Genomic DNA, 21074 nt, shown 5'->3' on the forward strand with positions numbered 1-21074 from the left:
AATGATGCCTGTCTCTATCATTCTCCCCGAGTCCTTATTCCATCATATATGCTCATACCTTACAGAGAAAAATAAATGTAAATAAACCCAAGAAAATAGTAAAATATAAAATAAAATTCAAAAATAACAAATGATGACCTTTGAGAATTGTTTCCTTTGGTCTCAATATAATTTAAGTTTATGTCCTACAACTTTTATCAGAGCTGTGTTTAACAACTGGCTCACCAGAGTCCCTGAAAATTTAACATCCAGCTGTCAGAAGCTTCAGCAACACCCTCGGCAGGACCCTGGGAGCTCTCACTCCACAGTTTCTGTTAGTCAGATTTTTTTGACTTGAGCATTTGCAGCGGAGGGCATCAGGTGTTGGACTTGTTTAAAAATGCTGAAGAAAGTGAAGAGGACTGATCGCTTCATCAGCCGATTTCAGGGTTTCTTCAGTCATCAGGCAGCACCCAGTCAACTTGAGAATTAATAGTTTACTCAAAACTCATTCTCCTTATATGCCCTCTAATAAAGGCAAAGAGAAAACGGCTTTCTGTTCTTAATTAGCCATTTGGTTCCCAGACGTCTGCCAAAACGACCATAAAGGCAATTTAATTAAACAAAAAAACCAAGAATCATTAAAATTCTCTCAAACCCTGATTTTTAGAAATGTGTTCTGCTCTTTTTGGGGTTTTCTTTTTTTCTTTTTTATTGGTTGGAAGTTTCCCTGTTGTTTCTTCCAGAATGACTGTTGGTGGAGGTAGTTTGTATTACACAATGAGGGGTTAACCTTATCCAGACTGCCACTAGGATAAGCAAGGACACTGAGCATATCTTTAATGCAAGAGATTGTATGGAGTTCTGGAGTTGATAAAATTGATATTTGCTTAGAAGATGCTTGTTGATGCCTGGTGGGATAAGACTATTTGTTCATAAACCCTGGATAGTCACTCTCTTGGACTTAGACCAGAGTTTTTACTTGAGATTTTTCATGTCTTTTCTAGCAATATTTTAAATTTGGAAGGTGGCTGGAATAATAAATAATAATAATTTGACAGTAATTTTTTTTTTTATGCTTGTCAAAAAAAGCAAGAAGCCAGGAACAAGGAGAATGAGGTAGAGGAGACTGTACCTACTATGTTCCTGCCCTTTATTTATATTCATCTTATTTCATTCCTGTAAAAACCCTGTAAGGTTAACATTATTACGTTACACTTTTACAGTTGGAAAAAAGAAAATGGGTATTCAGAGAAGTTAGACTAATTCATGATCTGGCAGTTGGTAATTGGGCTTACGATTTGGTCCAGCTCTATCCAAAGATGTCAAGACAGTGGCTAATCCTTGAAAGGAAAGGTACACAAACTGAAAGATCAATAAATCACACAAAAGAAAGGCTGAAGTTGAATGTGTGGAGACCATTTTAAATTTATCAACCACATGGTTTTTTTTTTTTTTTTTCCCCAAGTTCGGAACCTGGATATCTCCTATTAGTTTTAATGGCATTATGGCCTATTTTGGGGGTTGGGGAACTCATGTCATAGTTATATTGGAGCTTTTAGGGAGTGGATCTTTGAGTATTGGAAGATGACTTTCAAAATGTTATTTAGAGGGGCGCCTGCGTGGCTCACTGGGTTAAGCCTCTGCCTTAGGCTCAGATCATGATCCCGAAGTCCTGGGATTGAGGCCCGAGTCCGGCTCTCTGCTCAGCAGGGAGTCTGCTTCCCTTCCTCTCTCTGCCTGCCTCTAGGCCTACTTGTGATCTCTGTCAAATAAATAAGTAAATTTGAAAAAATGTTATTTAGATGCATGTTATGAAATTAACATAGGAATATGAGTAAGTTACACTGGCTTTTACAAATGTTGAGATGTGTCCCAGGAAAAAAATTACACTGAAAATGTTTTCATCGAGTTTATGATGGACTGCTTTCTTTTCAATTGACCAGATATCTGGTCAGTTTGTGTGTGCATGTGTGTGGATCCACATCCTTCATGTTCATTCCCTTGGGCTTAGGGGCTTAGCAGGCCAGAGGGGATACTGGCAGGAGACAATATGGGTAATAGAAAACTGTGGCAGTCCTTATGGGTTTGCTGAATTGGAATGTGCAACCTATTGCTCCTGATTATTCACCCACAGCATCTTATTTGGGTTTTAATTTCTGACAGTGTAGCTGCAACCATAGAGTAGGTAAAAGAAGATTGCCAGGGCACCTGGGTGGCTCAGTCAGTTAAGGGGCTGCCTTCGGCTCAGGTCACAGCCTCAGGGCCTTCAGATTGAGTTCCGCATGAGGCCCCCATGTAGGACTACTCCATGCTCAGTCCTCTCTCCTTTTGCCCCTCCCCCCAACTTGTTTGTCTGTGTGCATACTCCCCCCCACCAAATAAATAAAATCATAAAAAAATAGAAAATTGCACTTTTAAAAAAATTTATTTATTTGACAGAGATCACAAGTAGGCAGAGAGGCAGGCAGAGAGAGAGGGGGAAGCAGGCTCCCTGTTGAGCAGAGAGCCCGATGTGGAGCTCGATCCCAGGACACTGGGATCATGACCTGAGCGGAAGGCAGAGGCTTTAACCCATTGAGCCACCCGGGCGCTGGAAAATTGCACTTTCCAGTTGAGAATTAGGCCTTCGGATTTTTCCCCACTTTGTGTCATATGGCACTCCACATTTCTACCTATTTGCTGGTTAATGATATTTACTTTAACAATCTATTTTCCTCTTTTGAATACAACTTAGAATCAAACTGCTGATGATAGGCAGAATCTCTTGACATAAACATAAGATTCCTTAGGGAATGGAAACTTTGACGGGAAAGAGTACAGATTAGGGAATCTCTGACCGTGGCAAGTGCTGGGAGGCCAGTGGAAAGGGAGGAGGACTTCTCTTAGGTCTGTTTTCTTCTTTGTCAAATTTAGTTAATGCCATCTGTCTTGTTGAACGTATTAAATGAGAGAAGAACTGGGAAAGCGTTTTTGAGAACTGTGAAGCACTGTTCTATCTTTGTAAGATTCTTTGCTCTTACAAATATTGATGATAAATAGGGACCTTGGGTCTATTGTTCAATAAATATTTATTGAGCATCTACTGTGCCAGGCACCCTGCTAGGGTAGTCCCACAACAGCTCTAATTTTCCCCTCCTTTTCCAGACCAAAAATAAATATTGTGCAAATATTGTGCAATGAATAACTGAAAATAACATATTCACATTCTCACTGAAATCATCCTCATAGACTAATGACTTCATTGCTCAGCTTTGTGGGTATTAACTGATGAAATTGATAAATCACATTACAATTGGCCATTTTCTATATCTGAGAGAGTTTGTAAAAGCGGAATTAATTTTTTTTAGATCAAGCAGTCTTCTACTAATAAAGGTAATAACTCATGATTTCTGTGCGACGGGTCATCTGAGACCCTTCAGGTCATTTGGAAAGACAAATTCAGGGAAGCTTACCACACTGTGAGGAGGAGGGTGGGATGAGGAGTTCCCGCGATGATCGAAATGTTTCCTAGTGTTGGAAAGGAAGGACCAGCTCAAAACCCGATGAGCTGGGTGGTCAGGAAAGAAGCTTCCAGGGGTCATTTGACCACCAACAAAACACATTACTGACACACTGGGTTCATTAGAGTTACCTAATCTAGACTTGAGAACACTATACACTTTTTTTTTAAAATTAAGATTTTACTTATTTATTTGACAGACAGAGATCACAAGCAGGCAAAGAGTCAGGCAGAGAGAGAGGAGGAAGCAGGCTCCCCGCTGAGCAGAGAGCCCAATGCAGGGCTCGATCCCAGGACTCTGAAATCATGACCTGAGCCAAAGGCAGACGCTTAACACACTGAGCCACCCAGGTGCCCCAAGAACACCATGGACTTAATGGCTAGAAAAACAAAGCATTTTGGTTTTCTGAAAGGGCATGTGTGTGAGAGAGGGAAAAAGAGAGAGAGGAAAAAGAGACCTATAGCAGACGCTGTTCCATTTAGAATGTCTTTGAAAGTCTCTTCTTAAATCAGGGTTTTTAGGCCTTGGCACCTATGACAGTTGGGGCCAGGTAATTGTTTGTTGGGGGCTATCTTGTGCATTGTAGAATATGTAACAACATTCCTGAACTCTACCCATGAGATGCCAGTGGCAAACCCCAGTCATAGGACAATCAAAAATGTCTCTAGACATTGCCAAATATCACCTCTGGACAAAATCACCTCTGGTTAAACACCACTTCCTTAGCTGGTACCCTAAATAATGTAAATGACTCTCACCTGTGTCAGGCAGCCTTCTAAGCCCTTGCTATGTGTTCACGAGTTAATTATCATGGCTACTTGATAAATAGGTTCTATTATTCCCGTTTACAGATGAGGAACTGATACACAGAAAGGTTACTAAGTAGCTTACAGAGTGATATCACCAGCTACAGTTTTTCCAAAATCCTAAAAAGCGTTATTTAAAATGTTAGTTTTTTAAGTGTTGCTGCTACATTGTTTTTTTTTTTTTAAGATTCTATTTATTTATTTGACAGAGAGAGATCACAAGTAGATGGAGAGGCAGGCAGAGAGAAAGAGAGAGAGAGAGAGAGAGAGAGAGAAGCAGGCCCCCTGCTGAGCAGAGAGCCTGATGCGGGACTCGATCCCAGTACCCTGAGATCATGACCTGAGCCGAAGGCAGCGGCTTAACCCACTGAGCCACCCAGGCGCCCCTGCTACATTGTTTTTAAGCTCTTATTCTCGAGCAAGGTGGATCTCTCCTTGACCCCTCAGCTATTTGAAGTAGGGTAATGCAAGAGCAAACAAAGGAGTGCATGAATGTAATTGCCATAGAAATAAAGAGGCTCTCACAGGGGGTGAAACACTGGGAACTCATCTATTTTCCTCCTTGGTCAGCTGTGCTGTATCCAAAACATTAGGGCCTAATGGCTTCCCCTCCTTGTTGTCACGCTGCTGGCTTCTTGATGTAGTTTGCCTTCTCATGCTTGCGTTGGCCTTACTGTAGTCTCCTCTGAGAATGAGATTATTTTCTATTACATTATGGCGGTTATTTGCTTAATGAACCAAATTCAGGAAGCAGAATAAGTTTTTAGAACAAAATTCTCCAAATCCTGAAAAACGTGGTGGCCTCGAAGAATTCCAGAAAACGGACTAAATCTCACCAGTCAAACAGATAAGAAACATTTCCTAAGCATCAAGGGAAGAGGATTCCAGTCAGCGTGAGCAGAGTCCCTACCAGAGCAGACAGTTCTTGCCGTCGGTCTTAGAGATGCCCCTGTGAGAAACGTCTCACAAAATTAGGAACCTAGAGAAGGATTCCTCTTCAGAAGACAACTTACTTAGGTTCCATCAATATTTAATTAATCGTCGGAAGACAAATCAGGGACCAGTCCACTGCAGTTTGGGGGTAAAAAGGTCTTTCAAAAAAAAGTCATTTCCAGAATTCTAGTAAATTGTCTTGTATACAGTCTTGACCAGCAGAGGGCTTCCACACCTGACAAATGACATCTGAACAGAACAAAAGGGACCTGGAAAATTCCTTAATATTTTAACATGGTTTTTTGCTGTTGTTATTACCGAAGGCCTTTAAAGTTGAGTTTTTACTACACTGTAAAGCACTGACGTTTTTTTCCCGCATCTATTGTAGAGGGTACAATCAGCCCTCTTTTGTAAAAATTAAGGTCAGAATTGCAGAAGTTGTTTTCTGCTTATTTGATTAGATAAAAAGGCTGTGCTGGAGGTGATGGAGATTTTATAGGAATTTGCAAACAAATACTTCCAAAAGAATCTGTTCATTGCTGGCCCTTATTAAGAGAAATACCTTGTTTTTCCTGCATATATTACCTGAAACATGAGCTTTGGAATATGGTGAGTGTTTACATTCTCGAATCTGTGCTTTGGTACCTGGCTGCCAAAGAGAACTTACTTTATTGGACCACTGCTTTCTACTCCCCATTTTATATTCCGATTTTTTTTTTTTTTTTAACATTCAGAGAACTTGAGATTCTGAAAGTACACCCTAAGCCTGGTAAGAGCTGGTACACGATTGTTCTGGACATGTCAAGGGGATAGACTTAGAGGGAATTTGAGGATGTTGATGCCCAGCCCCACTGTCCTGTACATCAGCTGGTGAAGTTGGAAGTGACCACTGGCTAAGCGGACAAATTCTTCAGTGCCAACAATAGAGACCTGTTGAAAGGGCATCCTAGCAATCCTCTCTCAGCTGGGCCTTCCACCCACCTTGACTGAAGTCTTGTGAAGGTAATACCCGGCCTTGGTGTTTTCCCTCAGGAGAGTTGTCTCAGGGCAGGCACTTTGGGTACCCTTAGCATGGTGGTGAAGTTGAGGGCAGCCTCTTTCCTCACCATAATGTAGTTGGAAGCGTATGCCTGCTAGTCTCACTTTGGAGTTTTCATGGTGATAGGAAATACAGCCAACAAAAGATCATGTGAAGGGGAAGCTATTTGTTTCTAAAAATACAACTGGAGTTCAATTCTGGGTTTATGGAAACTATGTCTTACCTAACGAATTCTTCTTTTCATGTTGGCGATTGGAAATTTCATGGCCACATTTACGAGACTCAGCCCCAGCAAGCATGATCTTAGGACAACAAGTGTGCGCTCCTCATTTTTCCCACGCACTTTCTTGAATTGAACGTATTTTTTTCAGTATGTGGATCCTGTTGAGTGCCCAGGAGAGTATAAAAATATAGAAATTTCAAATCCTGGAGTAGAATGGTCATAGAAAGGCAGAACAAAATGCTGAAATACTAAAAACGGGAAATATTTAGGTTGGAGTCATTTTGGGGAGGCTAATGAATCATTCTTTCCTAATCTATGGGAAAAAGTGGTAGCCTTTCTTTCAGGTTTATGAGTAAAACAATTGGGGCAAAATTGGAAGAAGAGTAGATTTGGAAGCAGGAAACCAAAGTTTGCATTGTGAAGAATCAATGTTTTATAGCCTTAGTTTCACCACCTATGAAATACAGGAAAATTGAGTATTTGCCTCATTGGGTTGTAAGGTTTAATTGAAGTAATGCCTGTAAAACACTTCAGAAGGTGTCTGTTCCACAGTAAAACATCAATAACAGAGACCTGGTTCTGTCATGTGATTGGAGCTACGACTATAGTTGAGAGTCCTAATTTCTTCCTCTTCTCCCCCAATAATAATAGCAGTCTATAACCTACTTGTGAAGATTAAGGAAGATAATTGTGAAAGAATTTGTAGGTGCAGAAACCTGAGGAAGGATAATGTGGTATTAGTACTGTTTTTTTTTTTTTTAATTATTTTATTTATTTATTTGACAGAGACACAGCAAGAGAGGGAACACAAGTGGGGGGCAGAGGAAGAGGGAGAAGCAGACTTCCTGCTGAGCAGGGAGCCCAATGCGGGGCTTGATCCCAGGACCTTGGGATCATGAACTGAGCTGAAGGCAGACAGTTAATGACTGAGCCACCCAGGCCTCCCAGTACTGCCTTTTAAAAAAAAAAAAAAAAAAAAAGATTACCTATTTATTTACCTAAGCAAATGATTGAGTGGGAGTGGAAGGAGGAGCAGAGGGAGAAGCAGACTCCATGTTGAGCAAGGGAGCCCGACGTGGGGCTGGATCCAAAGACCTTCAGACCATGACCTGAGCTGAAGGCAGACACTTAAAAGACTGAGCCACCCAGGCGCCCCAGTACTGCCTTTTTTGTGCATGTCTGAGTTTCGTATTAGAAAAGAGTATGTAGCTGAAGACTGACGGTGCTGAGGCCTGGTTAGCTTCATTACAGCAAAGGAATTGGGGTAACTTAGGCAGGACAGTTAAAATACGGCTGAAGTGACACTTTTATCGTTGAAAACTTTCTTTGTTATTTTAGATGATCATTAAATTGTTTTTCTTCAGCACTGACCTTTGGCAGTTTTTAATACATAATTGAAAGGTGTTCCAAAGCGGAGAGTTGACATATCTCTATGATTGAATTTGGGGAAATCAGAGGGAGGGAGCAAGACAGAGACTGTTAGGTCAGCCAAGAGTAAGATTGAAGATGGTGGAGGTTGGGGAGTTGGGGGGGATCTGTACCTAATCACTTAAGAGAAACAGTTTGGGAAATGAAAAGGAGGAGTTTGGGTGTTGCTTTAAAACTTGGGGATTTCTGTCTTCATTTGTCTCTTACTATCACTTATGCAATATCAGCAGGTGGCTTGCATTTATGACCAACCCTGCTTTCTCATTTCCCTAGTGATATTTTATGGTTTCCACACCTCAGTGTGTGTTTTTCTTAGCACACTCCTTGGTCTGATTAAGTACAGGAATGTCAAGGGTCATTTTACCGTCACTGTGTCTGACCTTGCTTTACTCTCGTCTCTGTCTCTCTGAAGTCCCTAACAAGAAGCAGAGCAGCGAAGATATTGGGCAGATGCTTAACAGACCAGGAACATCTAACATAATGGCTAACTTACTTTAAAGAACAACAGCCACAAAATTCAGACTCCATTTTTACCTTTTTGATTACAAAGGCTGAAAATATTCCATAGATAACCTTAATATGGTTCAGATGGCCAGCACATACATTGCTAGCAGCCTGCACCTTCCAACTGTATTGACCCACACTCTCGCCTGAATTCACCATGTTTTAATTCCTTTGTACTTTGTTCATCCCGGAATGCTTTCTGTCATGGATATCTCAAACCAGACCTCTGTATTCAAAAGTAAATTCTTTGATAAGGTTCTTTTGCTCTGTGCAGTTTTTAAAAATATATATTTTATTTGTAAATAATCTCTTTCCCCAACATGGGGCATGAACCTACAACCTTGAGATCAAGAGTCTCATGATCTACTGATTGAGCCAGCCAGTGTAGTTAACAGCTTTGTATAGTTAAAATTTAAAAAAAAAAAATATATATATATATATATATGACTTAGATGCAAAAGAAGTAAGTGACTTTACATACCGGTTTTCCATATTACTTGAAAAAAATTAAATCTGGCAACTTTGGGCCAGATGGCCCATGATCCTCTATACCAGTGGCCACAGCTGTGTGGCATGTATTAACTTTGACTGGGTATAAGCTCTCTAGTTGGTCATAGTTGCCCTCACTTCCATTTGCTTTTCTTAACCATTGGCCGACTGAGTTCCTAAAGTATCTGTGTGTCTCCTATTAGGTTTGGGCTTTTGACTGTGAAGTGGAAGCTGGACCCTCCCTTGTGCTTCCTGGGTTGGTCTGGCTTCTGTGTTTCCTTTAGCAGGTTGGTAGAGTAGCATTGATTTCTTCCTTAGACATGGAAGTTGTTGCTTTGTAAATTTGTCTCATCAACTCCAGTCGTCATCTTTTAAGGGTGAATCTAGCGCTTTCCCACTCTATGGTCCTGTGACACCAAATATAGTGTTTTACCAATGTATATGTGTCTTTCAGCATAGTTTCCTAGATGTAGAATGAACTGGTTGAATGACAGTAAGAGCCTAGGAATGAGTTATTACTCTATCACTGGACTTTATGAGCTCCTCTGCAGTCATGTAATTAAGAAGGCATTCAGAGTTTGCTTTATAGCACTATCAGAGTTTCCAAAATGAATAAAATGGCTTCATCATTAATAATTTGGATTCGTCATCTTTGACCCAAAGTCATCCCACACTGGAGACTGCAAATATTATTTTAAGCAGTTTAATGGATTACTGGGAGAGTAACTAATGGATTAACAGGTCAAATAAATTAATGGGTAAATTGATGTGAACATGTGGTTGAACGACTTTCCAATTGTAATTGTAACTGTAAAAGGCAGACACCCTGAGGGGGAATTAAGCAGTAGCAACAAACACTATTATCATTAGAGTTTCCGGAAGCGAGCATAACAGACAGGATGTTTTCTAATGAAACTGTAAAACAATTATAATAGCTCTTTGGAGCTTTGGTGGCTCTTTTTGTTTGTTTGTTTGGTTTAGGATTTTTTTTTTTCCCCTAGTGTATCCAAAGGAAAAAGCTGTGTTCGGAATGTCAGCCAGTTCAAGTATTACCATTATTATAAATAACCATCTACTAGAGGGGCAAAAGATGGACAGCAAAGTAGACAATTAAACATGTGCTACATAAATACGCATAAATTCAATACCATCTGCCAGATTGTCCAATTTGACTAGTTGCCTTTATATACCTACCACATAAATCAGTTTAAAAGGGTTCCCCGAAGCAGTGTTCCCTGTAATGACTGGGTAAAAGATCTTTATTCTTTTAAGACTATGGTTTTCATGTTTCCCCTGATAAAAATAACATACTTTCCTTCTGGGGGTAGAGGATCCACTAACTTCACCATGTGATAAGCCACCTCTGAACTTAATGGCTTAAAATACCAACCAATTATTTAACTCGGAACCCTGCTAGACAGTTCTGGGTTGAATCTGCCTGGCTTTAACTTGCCTGCCTCCTACGTCTGTGGTTAGCTGACAGGTCAGCTGGGGGCTGGCTAGTCCTCCAGGGCTACGCTCCTTTATTTGATAGCTGGCCAGCTGTTGTCTGGGTCATGTTATCTTTCCTTCCCCTGCAGGCTAGCCTGAGCTTGCTCATGTGGTGTTCATGGGGTTCTAAGAGCAGCGAGAGAGGGATAGCCCATGTGTGTAAGCACATAGTAAGTGCTCCCTCACAGTTGCTATTAAACTATTGGCTAAAGCAAGTCACATGGTTAAGCCCAGAGTCAGTATGGAAGTGGTCTACCCTATGACAGGGATGTAGGGGGCCATGGGTAAATGAAACACCATTACTCAGACTAGCTATCATAAGTAACTTTTCAGATTCAAGTCAATTTACATTTATTGGCTATGCATCACCTCTAATGTGCCAAGCACATTTCTAGAGAATCTTAAATATATTTGGAATTCTTTTCTTTTCTCTTCTTTATTTTTTTAATTTAATAAGAATTTATATAATGAAGGAATTACCTGGTGAGGCAGAGGGATGGAAAAACTAATTTGTGATACTGATGCAAGATTCTTTTGAATGATTTATGGGATGTATGAATGATAAGTCTTCTGGAGTATAAATGCATGTGAATATTACACAAATATGAAAATACTTGTAATTTTTATGGATGTTAATTTCCCTGTCATCCTTCATTTTATCATCTGTAAAAACAATATGGCAGGAGGACCCTCCCTATACAGCTGTTATGAAATTAAAAGCTTAACTTAGTCCCGGCACATAGTAAGGACCCCCTTGAAGTTATCCTTGAGGGGTAATATGGAACAGCAGTGAGGACTTGCTGCTGTTATTATTGTTAAATAGCAGTAATAAAGTCAGTTGCAGCGGCTTTCCAAGAAGGGAGATTCTGCTCCTATAAAAGCCACATATCACATCTTTCAGATGTGAGACTCAATCTTTGCATAATTGTGTGTAAGTTTTCCCTGGTCCTCTTTTATTTATGTGCCATTTCATTTCACCATACCAGAGCTTGGATACTCATTATGTCTTTCTCAATACATCAAATTTCCAACTAATTTTGTTTTAAGAAGAAGAAGAGAGCTAGAAAGTGGGTTGAATTTCAATTACTATTTCCTCTCTAAGCCCTTGGTGTAATTCCCAATGACTGTGATGAGACACGAAGTTCTGCTTCAGAGCTTTGGATAATAGGGGATGTGGAGAAGATGTTTCCTCCGAGAGTGGTGTGTCCATTCAGAGCATTACAGCTTCATTGTTAAATATAGTTTTAGGTATGCATTTCTTTCCCAGCCAAACCTTATATATAGCTGAAGAGCTCTGTCTACCACACAATGCTTAAAGCTGTCCGTAAATCTTCTATTGGACAGGATATAATATACCATGACCTAATTTTAAAGGAAAAAATAGAACCATCACTCAAAATAAGAGTCAGCAAACTTTTTTCTTTTCTTCTTTTTCTTTTTTTGCTGATTAAAAAAAAAAGAGGCAGATATTATTTTAGACTGTAGGTCTACAACCTGTAAGGTGTCTGCTGTAACTACTGTAATCTGCTTTTGTAGCAAAAGCAGCCCCAGACGGTACGTAAATGAATGGGTGTCGCTATATTCCAATAAAATTTTATCCAGCAAAATAGCTATAAGCCAGATTTGGCCTGTGACCGTAGAAAGCCCAACCTTGACCCAGAAGAAAACCTAAATCACTCAAGCAATCAGAAAACAAAAACAAAAACAAAAAACGTGTACTTTCAAGAAAGTGTCTGTAGACAAGAAAGTTGTAGGTATAAGGTTGTGTTGATAAGAATGAAATCTAGCACCGGTTTCTCTGCTTCCTTCTCGAGTGTGGTGTCCTCAGTAAACATTTAAGATAAGCAAAGAAGATTATTTCCTTTATAATGATTCCATCTGACGGCATGGGCCATCTCCATGTGTCTTTTAAATTTGTAGCTGGATATCGATAATGGCGTATTTAACCAGATTTTCGAATTTAACAGAGCAGTAAGTTTAAATAATGTTGAGCCAATAGGTTATTTATTTATTTTTTTTAGATTTACTTATTTTTAAAGAGAGAATGAGAGGAAGGGAGCATACAACAAAAGGGAAGGACAAAGGGAGGGAGGGGATCTCAAGAAGACCCCCCACTGAGCACGGAGCCCAATGTGGAGCTCCATCCCAGGACCCTGAGATCATGACCTGAGCTGAAATCAAGAGTCTTCAGACATTTAACCAACAGAGCCATTCAGGTGCCCCAATAATTTTTGATTAAAATAAGTTGTAAACTCATTTAAATACTCACACACACACTCAACGTACACACAGCCTCTTTGCTACCATCTAACACCTGTAAGAAAGGCATTTTAGTATTCAAGAGTAGAGAATATCCAAAGGGTAGTCCGTTGGGTTAGAAAAATAGCACAGGATGTAAAACGTGGCCTGTATTTTTTTCACTGCTTATAAATACTTTATCACAGAATAATTTCAGATCATAAGCTTGTACTTCAGACTGCTGAGTCTGAAGACTGTTGCTTCTACCTATTCTATTTGTGAGCCAGACTAGGAGGCTTCTTAGGAACTTTGTAGCTTTAATGTCAATTGAATAACTTGGCACCAGATGCCCAAACTCTTTGCTTTAATGAGTCAGCTCCTTGTTTCCAACAGGCCTAAGAATTGTCCCCCTTTCAACCATAACTGCTAGTTGCTTTCTTGAGGATTCTGATTGGGTCATCATAAAAATCCTGCGAGCTGGACATTTGTTGTACCAATCGAAACATGAGGAAACTCAGTGCATCTGTGGAATTTGCCTAACTTCATGAAATTAACCCATCTAAGCCAGGGTTGGAACCCACATCCAGCGCCAGGTGTGTTTCTTTGGCTACTCCTGCTCCTGTTCCCCCAGTCGCCCACAGCGGTGACGTGGCCTTCACGCTGTGAGTCAGCACAGAGCAGGCCACGTTCTGTGGCTCATGAATTCTGCACTCTGGTACTCTCAGCATCCTTGTTCTGGAGTCCCCTGCATCTGTCATCTTGTCTTGTTCCGTGAAAAAGGCCTTGGCATCCCTGAAAAGATGGCAACAATTATCGGAACCTAGAGGTGTGGTCCTGTAAATGACATCACTCCTGACCTCTCCTGAAGACTTGTGCTGTGCCAGGCACCATGCTAGCTGCTTTCATGCCTTAGGTCATGACAAATCAGAGGTAGATACAATTATTCTTACTCAAAGGACAAGGAATCTGAAGTTAGGAGGTGAGTCATTTAATCCTTTCCTTTTTATTTTTGCATTGAGCTTATTGTTTGGACTCTAGCTTAAAATTATTTCAGGAAAAAAATGGTATATTGTACATATAACTAGTGTTTTGATCATAATCATCCTTAGAGTTTTTGAACATGGATATGGCTCTAATAATAGATTTAGAATAGCATTAGTGTTTTAAATCAGAAATAAACCAATTCCAATAATCCCTTATGCATCTGCTATCACAGACTATTTCTTTAAGTGATATTTCTAGATAATTAAAACTTACTCTTTAAGTACCAAAGCTTAAATTAAAAAAATTTTGAAGTGTTTTAAAAACCTCTTTCTAAAATAAGTGGCATGTACCTATCTAAGGTAGCATTAATGAAGTAGGTAAACAATCAGAATGGTGACTTCATCTTCTGAGGGAAGTAAGATACCAACCTTCTGACTGTTAATCAATGTGTTTATTAGCATAACTTGGGCTGGGCATGGTTGGCTATTTGGGGTACAAAATACATTACTCTATTCACCTGTATCCAGATTATTAAAAAAAAAAAACTGGTGATTTCATGTCAAGGATTGAAATCTTTTCAGTCTCTTGAAAATAAATATTAACTTTATTAATAGTTACTAATATTTATTAGTTATTAAGGCCTTAATATTAAGAGCCAGAAGTCCTGCCTTTATTTTTAAAAAAGATTTTATTTATTTACTTACTGAGTTGGGGAAGGGCCAGAAGGAGGGAGAGAATCCCAAGCAAACTCTGCTCTGAGTGTAGAGCCTGACATGGGGCTTGATCTCCCGAGGCCGAGATTGTGACCTGAGCTGAAACCAAGAGTCAGACATCTGATTGATCCACCTAGGTGCCCCCAAAGTCCTGACTTTTTGAAGGAGCCGAAATGGTGGGTAAGAGTCCGACACAGTAGCCATTCCTTTCATTGGTTTTCCCCATCTCCTCCTGGGTCCCAATTTTATGGGTGTCACCGGAGATGATGGAGTGACTGGACCTGACTCAGCACAGGCCCCTGAAGGAGAGGCAAAGAGAAACTCCCTCTTTTCCTCACCATGTCAATCATGGCTGTCAAAGAATGATGTATCCTCCCAATATTGTTCCTGATCTAAGCCAATTAATGTATGTGGAAAGAAATGGACGGTGATGCCCTTCATATGGAAAGGGACACCTAAGAAACTGCAAATGGGTATCAGACATGGAAAAATTAAAGCTTTCTCTGCCACTGAACAATGTAAATGGAAAATGTCTTCTCAACCATTAACATTTTCAAAAGGAAGAAGGCTTTAGAGAGGTCTGTGGAGAGGATGGGAAGCTGTTTGGATGCTCTAGCCAGCAGTCAGTCCAGTAGGATTGTTGGCTGTGATGGAAATGTTCTCTGGTGTTCGGGGAACTTCTGCAGCCGCACCACTCCATCTGAGAGCCACAGGGCAGGTGTGGCTACTGAATGGCTGCTTCAAGTGTAGTTTGTGTGGCTGATGAAGTGAATTTTAAATTTTGCTTGATTTTAATTAATCAGTGGAGTCAAGTTGTCAAAATAAATCAAGGATGCACTTTGACTCCATAGTGAATAGGGTAAGGATTTTAGGTTATAATTTGATATATATCAGTGGAAGCATTAAAGTTAAAACCTGGTTTTCATGTTGAGAGGTAGCATGGCTTGGTGTAAGGGATAGCCACTATTATAACTATCAGTGTATTACTAAAATTAATATTTATCCAATTTTTGGTGGGGAGGGGGCAACTGGGGGGCTCAGTCAGTTAAGTGTCTGCCTTTGCCTCAGGTCATGATCCCAGTGTCCTGGGATCAAGTCCTGCATCAGGCTTCCTGCTCGGGGAGGCTGCTTCTCCCTCTACCTGCCACTCCCCCTACTTGTGCTTGATGGGGTCCGTGATCAAAGGAGCGAGACTGATACAAAGCGAAGGTCAAGCAAAGCTTTATTTCGCGCCAGCACCGAGAATCAAACCGACCGGCCGGGGCCGTCTCTTATAGAAAAAGCGATGACTCCCAGCCTCACAGACTAGCTTTTATAGAGCAAAGGCCATGTGATTGAGCCTGGCCAATGAGATTGTAACACACAGAGAAAGTTGCATAGTCATGCTAGGTCACACACGGGTGGCCAATTGAATTACAATTTACCCTATAGTAGCTGTTTGAACTAGCCTATCACTCTGGTCGGAATTGGCGCCCTAGTTTGGCGCCCAAAAGGTGGGGTTTACATTCTTTGGTGGTTAGGGAGATAATATGTATGCTTTACTGATTGGATGTCTCCACATGGCCTGATTCATTCTTGCATTCTGGGCTCTGTTTTCTCCACCTGACCTGACCCATCCTTGTATTTGGGCTCTCTTATCAGGGGCTGGTAAACTATATTTTACTGGTTTCCCAGACTTGCTTTTAAGTAAGTTCCCCTGGGGGAGGGAGGGCAGGGTTAGTTTAAGTTTTACTGCATAGACAACAAAATGGCTGTTTAACCAAGATGGAGTCACTCTGGCTAAGTAGGCCCCTACAGTGCTCTCTCTCTCTCTCTCCCTATCTCTGTTGCTCAATAAAATAAAATCTTTAAAAGAAAAAAAAAATTTTTTTGAGCACCTGCTGAATGCCAGGCACTGTTTTTGATGTTGGGGATGCAACAGAGACAAAGTCAGGTAATATCCCTGCCTTCATGGGATTGCTATCCTAGTGAATTATTATTGAGTTAAATTCTACTTAGATGACTTCATGAGCTGCAAGTTCACCTGTGCTACACTGAGATGTGCAGAGATCACATGGGTTTAGTCTTCTTATCATTAGATCTTCTTCCCTGTTCTATGGGGATGGGAAAAGGAAGAATTGTAAGTACTGGTTTCTATCTAGAAATGTTTAACAGAGTCCAGTGCAATTATTTATTTATTTATTTAGGTTAAAATTGCAGAGTTAGATTTTTATTTCTGTGCTACTGAACTCTCCAATATTATAGGAGCATCTGGGCAAGTAGCTGACCAGTGAGCCAAAGGCAGGAAAGGGGGGGTAGGGAATCCTGGCTGGGCGGCTCCTGGGGCCCTAGCTGACCTCAGCCTGGGCGCTGCCTCATGTCTACCCAGTCAGTGCGTGCCCTGCTGCCGTGTGTGGTCGGATGATGTCAGAAGGTGGGGGCTTTCTTCCAGCTGGGTCAGGGCCCAGCGGATTTTTCCTGTGGCCTCGGCTCCACCTCTGCTTTCCCTGAATCCACAACCTCCCCGAGATGGGCCGTGGCTCTGGCCAGGTGGGCCACCTTGCTGCTCTCTGCACAAGGCGACATTGTTTTCCTTCTAGTTGCTTCTTCCAACTTAAGCCTTACTTGGAATCTTGGCTAATCTACGCATCCCTTCTCAGAGAGTGTGTGGGAGTTTCAGGCTTCCTTCCAAACCAGAAGAACCAAGGCTAATTGAGGAGAGCTAAGCTGGGACTCTCTTTCTGCCTACCCAGCCTTTGCTGTCAGTAAGCTCTTGGTGCAGCCTCTCTCCCAACCGGGTTGGAGCAGGAGACCCTGGGTCTGCTGGGTCCATCCTTGGCTCTCCTCTCTGTCTGTGTAATCAAAACTGTATTCTCTGGGCAGGAAAGAAGAGAGAGCACAAATGACTTAACCTCTCCCTTTTCCTCTCCCTCCAGTTCCCTGGAGTTGTTCTTAGTTGTGAGTTTTTAATTCTCCCCCTGGTTCAGCCCCAGCTTATCTGTCAGTGGCTTTTAATATACAGCATCCTGGGAGGATTTTAGAAATGTGTTGGTACTTTGTGGTTGGGTTATCATAATGATCAGGGGACTCTATGAGAATTTGTCCAGGATTGTCAAACACCCTTCAAAGCGTGAGACTCCTATCCAGCAACACATACATCTTGTGTCTATATGACCTTCAAGCGTCCTTCCAAAAATTCACATAAAGGAGGACACTGTTCAAAATGATCTAACCCCTTTTTACCCAAACACACCTATATAGAAGGAGTAGAGTGAATTTTCCGAGAACACAGCCACCAAACAAATGGAAAGCATTTTACTGTATTTTGTTTGTGAACGTGTACATATCACTGATAGCAATGCCACTCTTGACACTTCTGGTACCCACGAAACACATGTGCTGCTCAGAATTTGTAGCTGTCACATTCCTGATGATACTGCACACAGGTGTACACATAAGCCAACCTCATTATAGTTCCCAGTGGAATTCTACCTGCACACTTTCAGACAAAAATAACTATTTCATTTTTATCATTTGCTTTGCTTTTGTTTATCCTTTATGCTAGTGGTAGAGATCTACTAAGTTTTTAAAATTCTATTTGTAGACAGGTTGCATTTTCTATGAATTTCATTTCAGGCTATTTTATAAACATTAAAGATTACCTTTAGTTTGCCCTCCTTCTCTCCCATGACCTCAACTGCACGCCTAAATTGTAATGTGGGAAGAAAAGTGATTAGCTTACAAAACATGAGGAAAGGAGAGTGGTCTTCACCTAAATCTAAAGAACATAAAATAAATGCGATTATAAAAGACACATAGACATAGACAATGCAATGAAATAAACAAAATGAGAAGCACAAGCAATTTCCGATTAATTTCTATTTAGTTTTCGTTTTTCATGATTTTCATGAATGCCAATTTAGGTTGTGCTAGAACTGCTCCTAACTGCTACTACTGTTGGTGTCGTTATGGATTAATAAAATTATTTGGCTAAGCGATTTGGCTATATAATGTTGAGCTATTACACTGTGCATTCCTATTGATCTGGCAATTCTTTCCCAAAAATTTAAGCTAAGCCAAGCACAAGGGAAGAGATAAGAGGTGTCCATTGCATTGTAAAAGTAACATCAATAACAAGCACAGGTGGAAATGTTAATAAATATAAAGTGATAATAGGAAAACAAGCATGAAACAATTATATATACTCTAGAAATACGTTTGTGACTATTTATTCATTTGTTTTCCTTTTGTTCAACTAATAATGACTTAATACATGCTAGTGAGAAACATTGTGTCAGGTCCTGGGAATATTAGGAAAGGATGGGAGAAAAGAAAATCATGATGTGTGAACGGGTGGGTTTTTAAAAAATTCATATAACATCTTCAGCTCAGCAAAATGTAAGTGCAAAATGTAGTAACCTAGAAGCTGCTGATTTGAACTCTACTGCTAACCGCTCGAGTTCTGGGGGACCAGTCCCTTCTCCCTCCCAAGTCTCAGTTTTCTCATCTGTAAAGCAGGGAGTTGGACTCTGAGATTTCAAAGGGGTCTTCTCATTCATTGATTCTGCAAATGCCTTAAATAGATATTTGACTCTTCAGTCTCCATCATATTAAATCCATGTAATCTCCAGTACTTCTTGGGTGGAAATGGTGAGGGGCTCTTCACAAAATATCAGTAGTTAATATGTCTTTCAACTCATAGCCTTTTACTTGTTCACATTTTAGCTTAGTAGTTACCATATATTGCGTGTTGTAATAGATCATAAGAATTTCCCCTCCTCACCATGAAATTTAATGGGGCATTGAGATTGCATATGAACATCTTAAAACCTCAAAAGCAACAACCGGACTTACGCTGTTTCCATCACTGCCGTAGCATTTTGCTTGTGGTTATTTTTGATGAGAGTGTTTCCCTACTGAACAATATGATATTTGGGTTAAGCCAAGGAGACAGTTTATGTGCCTTTGCTAAACCTGAAGGGGATAAACAAACAACAGACAAACCTTTGGTACAACAGTTTAGTTAATGTGTGATTTTACACAAAGCAATTTGATCTTACAAGTTTTCCTTCCGGGGAAAATTTAAACAAAAATCATGATTCAAGAAATACGAAATACATGTCAAGTGCCTTTCGGTTCGACCCTCTGGACTGGCAAAATATAAAGAATGAGTGCTTGCCCCCCACCCCCCAAACAAGGAAATGTGGGTCTTTTGTTTCCAGAAATTTCATTCATTTTTTTCCCCCCATTTTATGAGCCATGCCTTTTCCAGAGCACTTTCACTCTTTTGTACTTCACACAGTAGCTACAACAGCTGTGTTAATTAAATAGATATGTCACAGCTCTGAGGCCGGTGCCTGCTGCCTCGTTGGCAGCCGGGGCCTCCATGCATGGCCGTGTGCTGCCGCAGTCACAGACTAACAGAAAGGACAGGGTGGACCGCAACGAGAAAAATAATAAACTAAGAACAGAGACTTAGCACTCATCTGTGTCCATATTAAAAATACCATCAAATATTTATGGGATTAAATATGAGCATACTTTTCTCCTCAGCCTTGGAATATTTGAATATAATTCTAAGAACCATGGGTAAGATCACCTAGAGTGGTGACAAGCTGGTTTTAAGTGCTTAAACTATAAATTGTTTGGGTCTGAACATTGCAGCACAGTTCATTGACTCAGGAAATATTTATTGAATGTCTGTGTGTACCTGCCCTGTGTTGGGGCTGGGAAATACAGAAGTGAATAAGGTAGGATTTTTAAATTACACAGAACATGTTCAATTCTCATAAATATTTCCAGTGTAGCAAAAAAGCTAAATATATTGTGTGCACACATCGTTGTTCAGTATGACTAACCATATGCCCAACTTCTCTCTTCTTCATGAGAAAATCTTTATTTTATAGATAAAGATCAGAAATCCAGAATATGAAAATGATTTTAGGTATGCTGGAAAAAAAAAATCGCATTTCTGCAGTTAAGTCTTGCCAGAGTTTTACTTTTTTCCCAAAATTAGTCTTGGCTGTTTGTTGATTACTTGGGGATTAATGTCCAAATGGATTTTGTGGTTTTAGTTAAAGAAATATTAATAGTAGTTAATGTTGTGTCATTGAAATTTAATTTGTCTTCTTTGGATTCTGCTTGCATAATGCTATTTTTTGTTCTAATTGATTCATAAAGATCATTAAACAAGAGAATAAAAACAATTTGTAGTTAATTTCTGGGAGATTGCCGCGTGTGTGTTTTATGGTTCAAATAACAGATGTTATTTTGGAGAAGCTAAGCAGTACTGTAACTTCACTGGAAATCAGCATGGTGATTCACACGGCAGCCCTCCCCTGTTATCTCCCGATAGCTGTGCAGTGAACTCCTGCCCCTTTGCCGAAAAGAGTAGAAAAGCAAACCTCAACAATTTTACCTCTCTGTGGGGCTGTATTCTTCAGCTGGGCTAAAGAAACCAAAAGTAGCCTATTGAAACCTCATGACTTCAGAACGTTTGGAATACAACTGTGGTCATCCTTCCATTTTCAGAAATCTGATACTCATTCAGAAAATTAAAGGTTTGAAAGCAAAATGCCTCTCAACCAAGAAAATTCTAGTGGAGCCACCCAGCTTTTAGTGCTGTAACTCTTACTCGGCTTCAGGAAGTTGCTTGACAAAATTTTGGGGTGGGGAGTGGAATATATATTCAGAGCACGGAATGCAGAAGAAGTTATTCAGGAAAATAAGCCCTTAGCAATCTGCTGTTTCTGTTGTGCTCCAAAA

At 40.3% G+C, this 21074-nt stretch overlaps 1 protein-coding gene across 1 annotated transcript in view; it reads left to right on the forward strand.

The window, feature by feature from the left end:
• LOC309861100 (uncharacterized protein) overlaps nt 1-21074 on the forward strand; it is a gene marked incomplete at its 5' end in the record, with an annotated part of 268107 nt that overhangs the window by 128993 nt on the left and 118040 nt on the right. The window contains one exon of the mRNA XM_082723671.1: nt 5956-5990. Coding sequence (XP_082579797.1) covers nt 5956-5990 — 35 coding nt within the window. The remainder of the gene's footprint in view (nt 1-5955; nt 5991-21074) is intronic.

Source organism: Mustela nivalis (genome assembly GCF_964662115.1).
Source record: "Mustela nivalis genome assembly, chromosome: 1".
NCBI classification, from domain to species: domain Eukaryota; kingdom Metazoa; phylum Chordata; class Mammalia; order Carnivora; family Mustelidae; genus Mustela; species Mustela nivalis.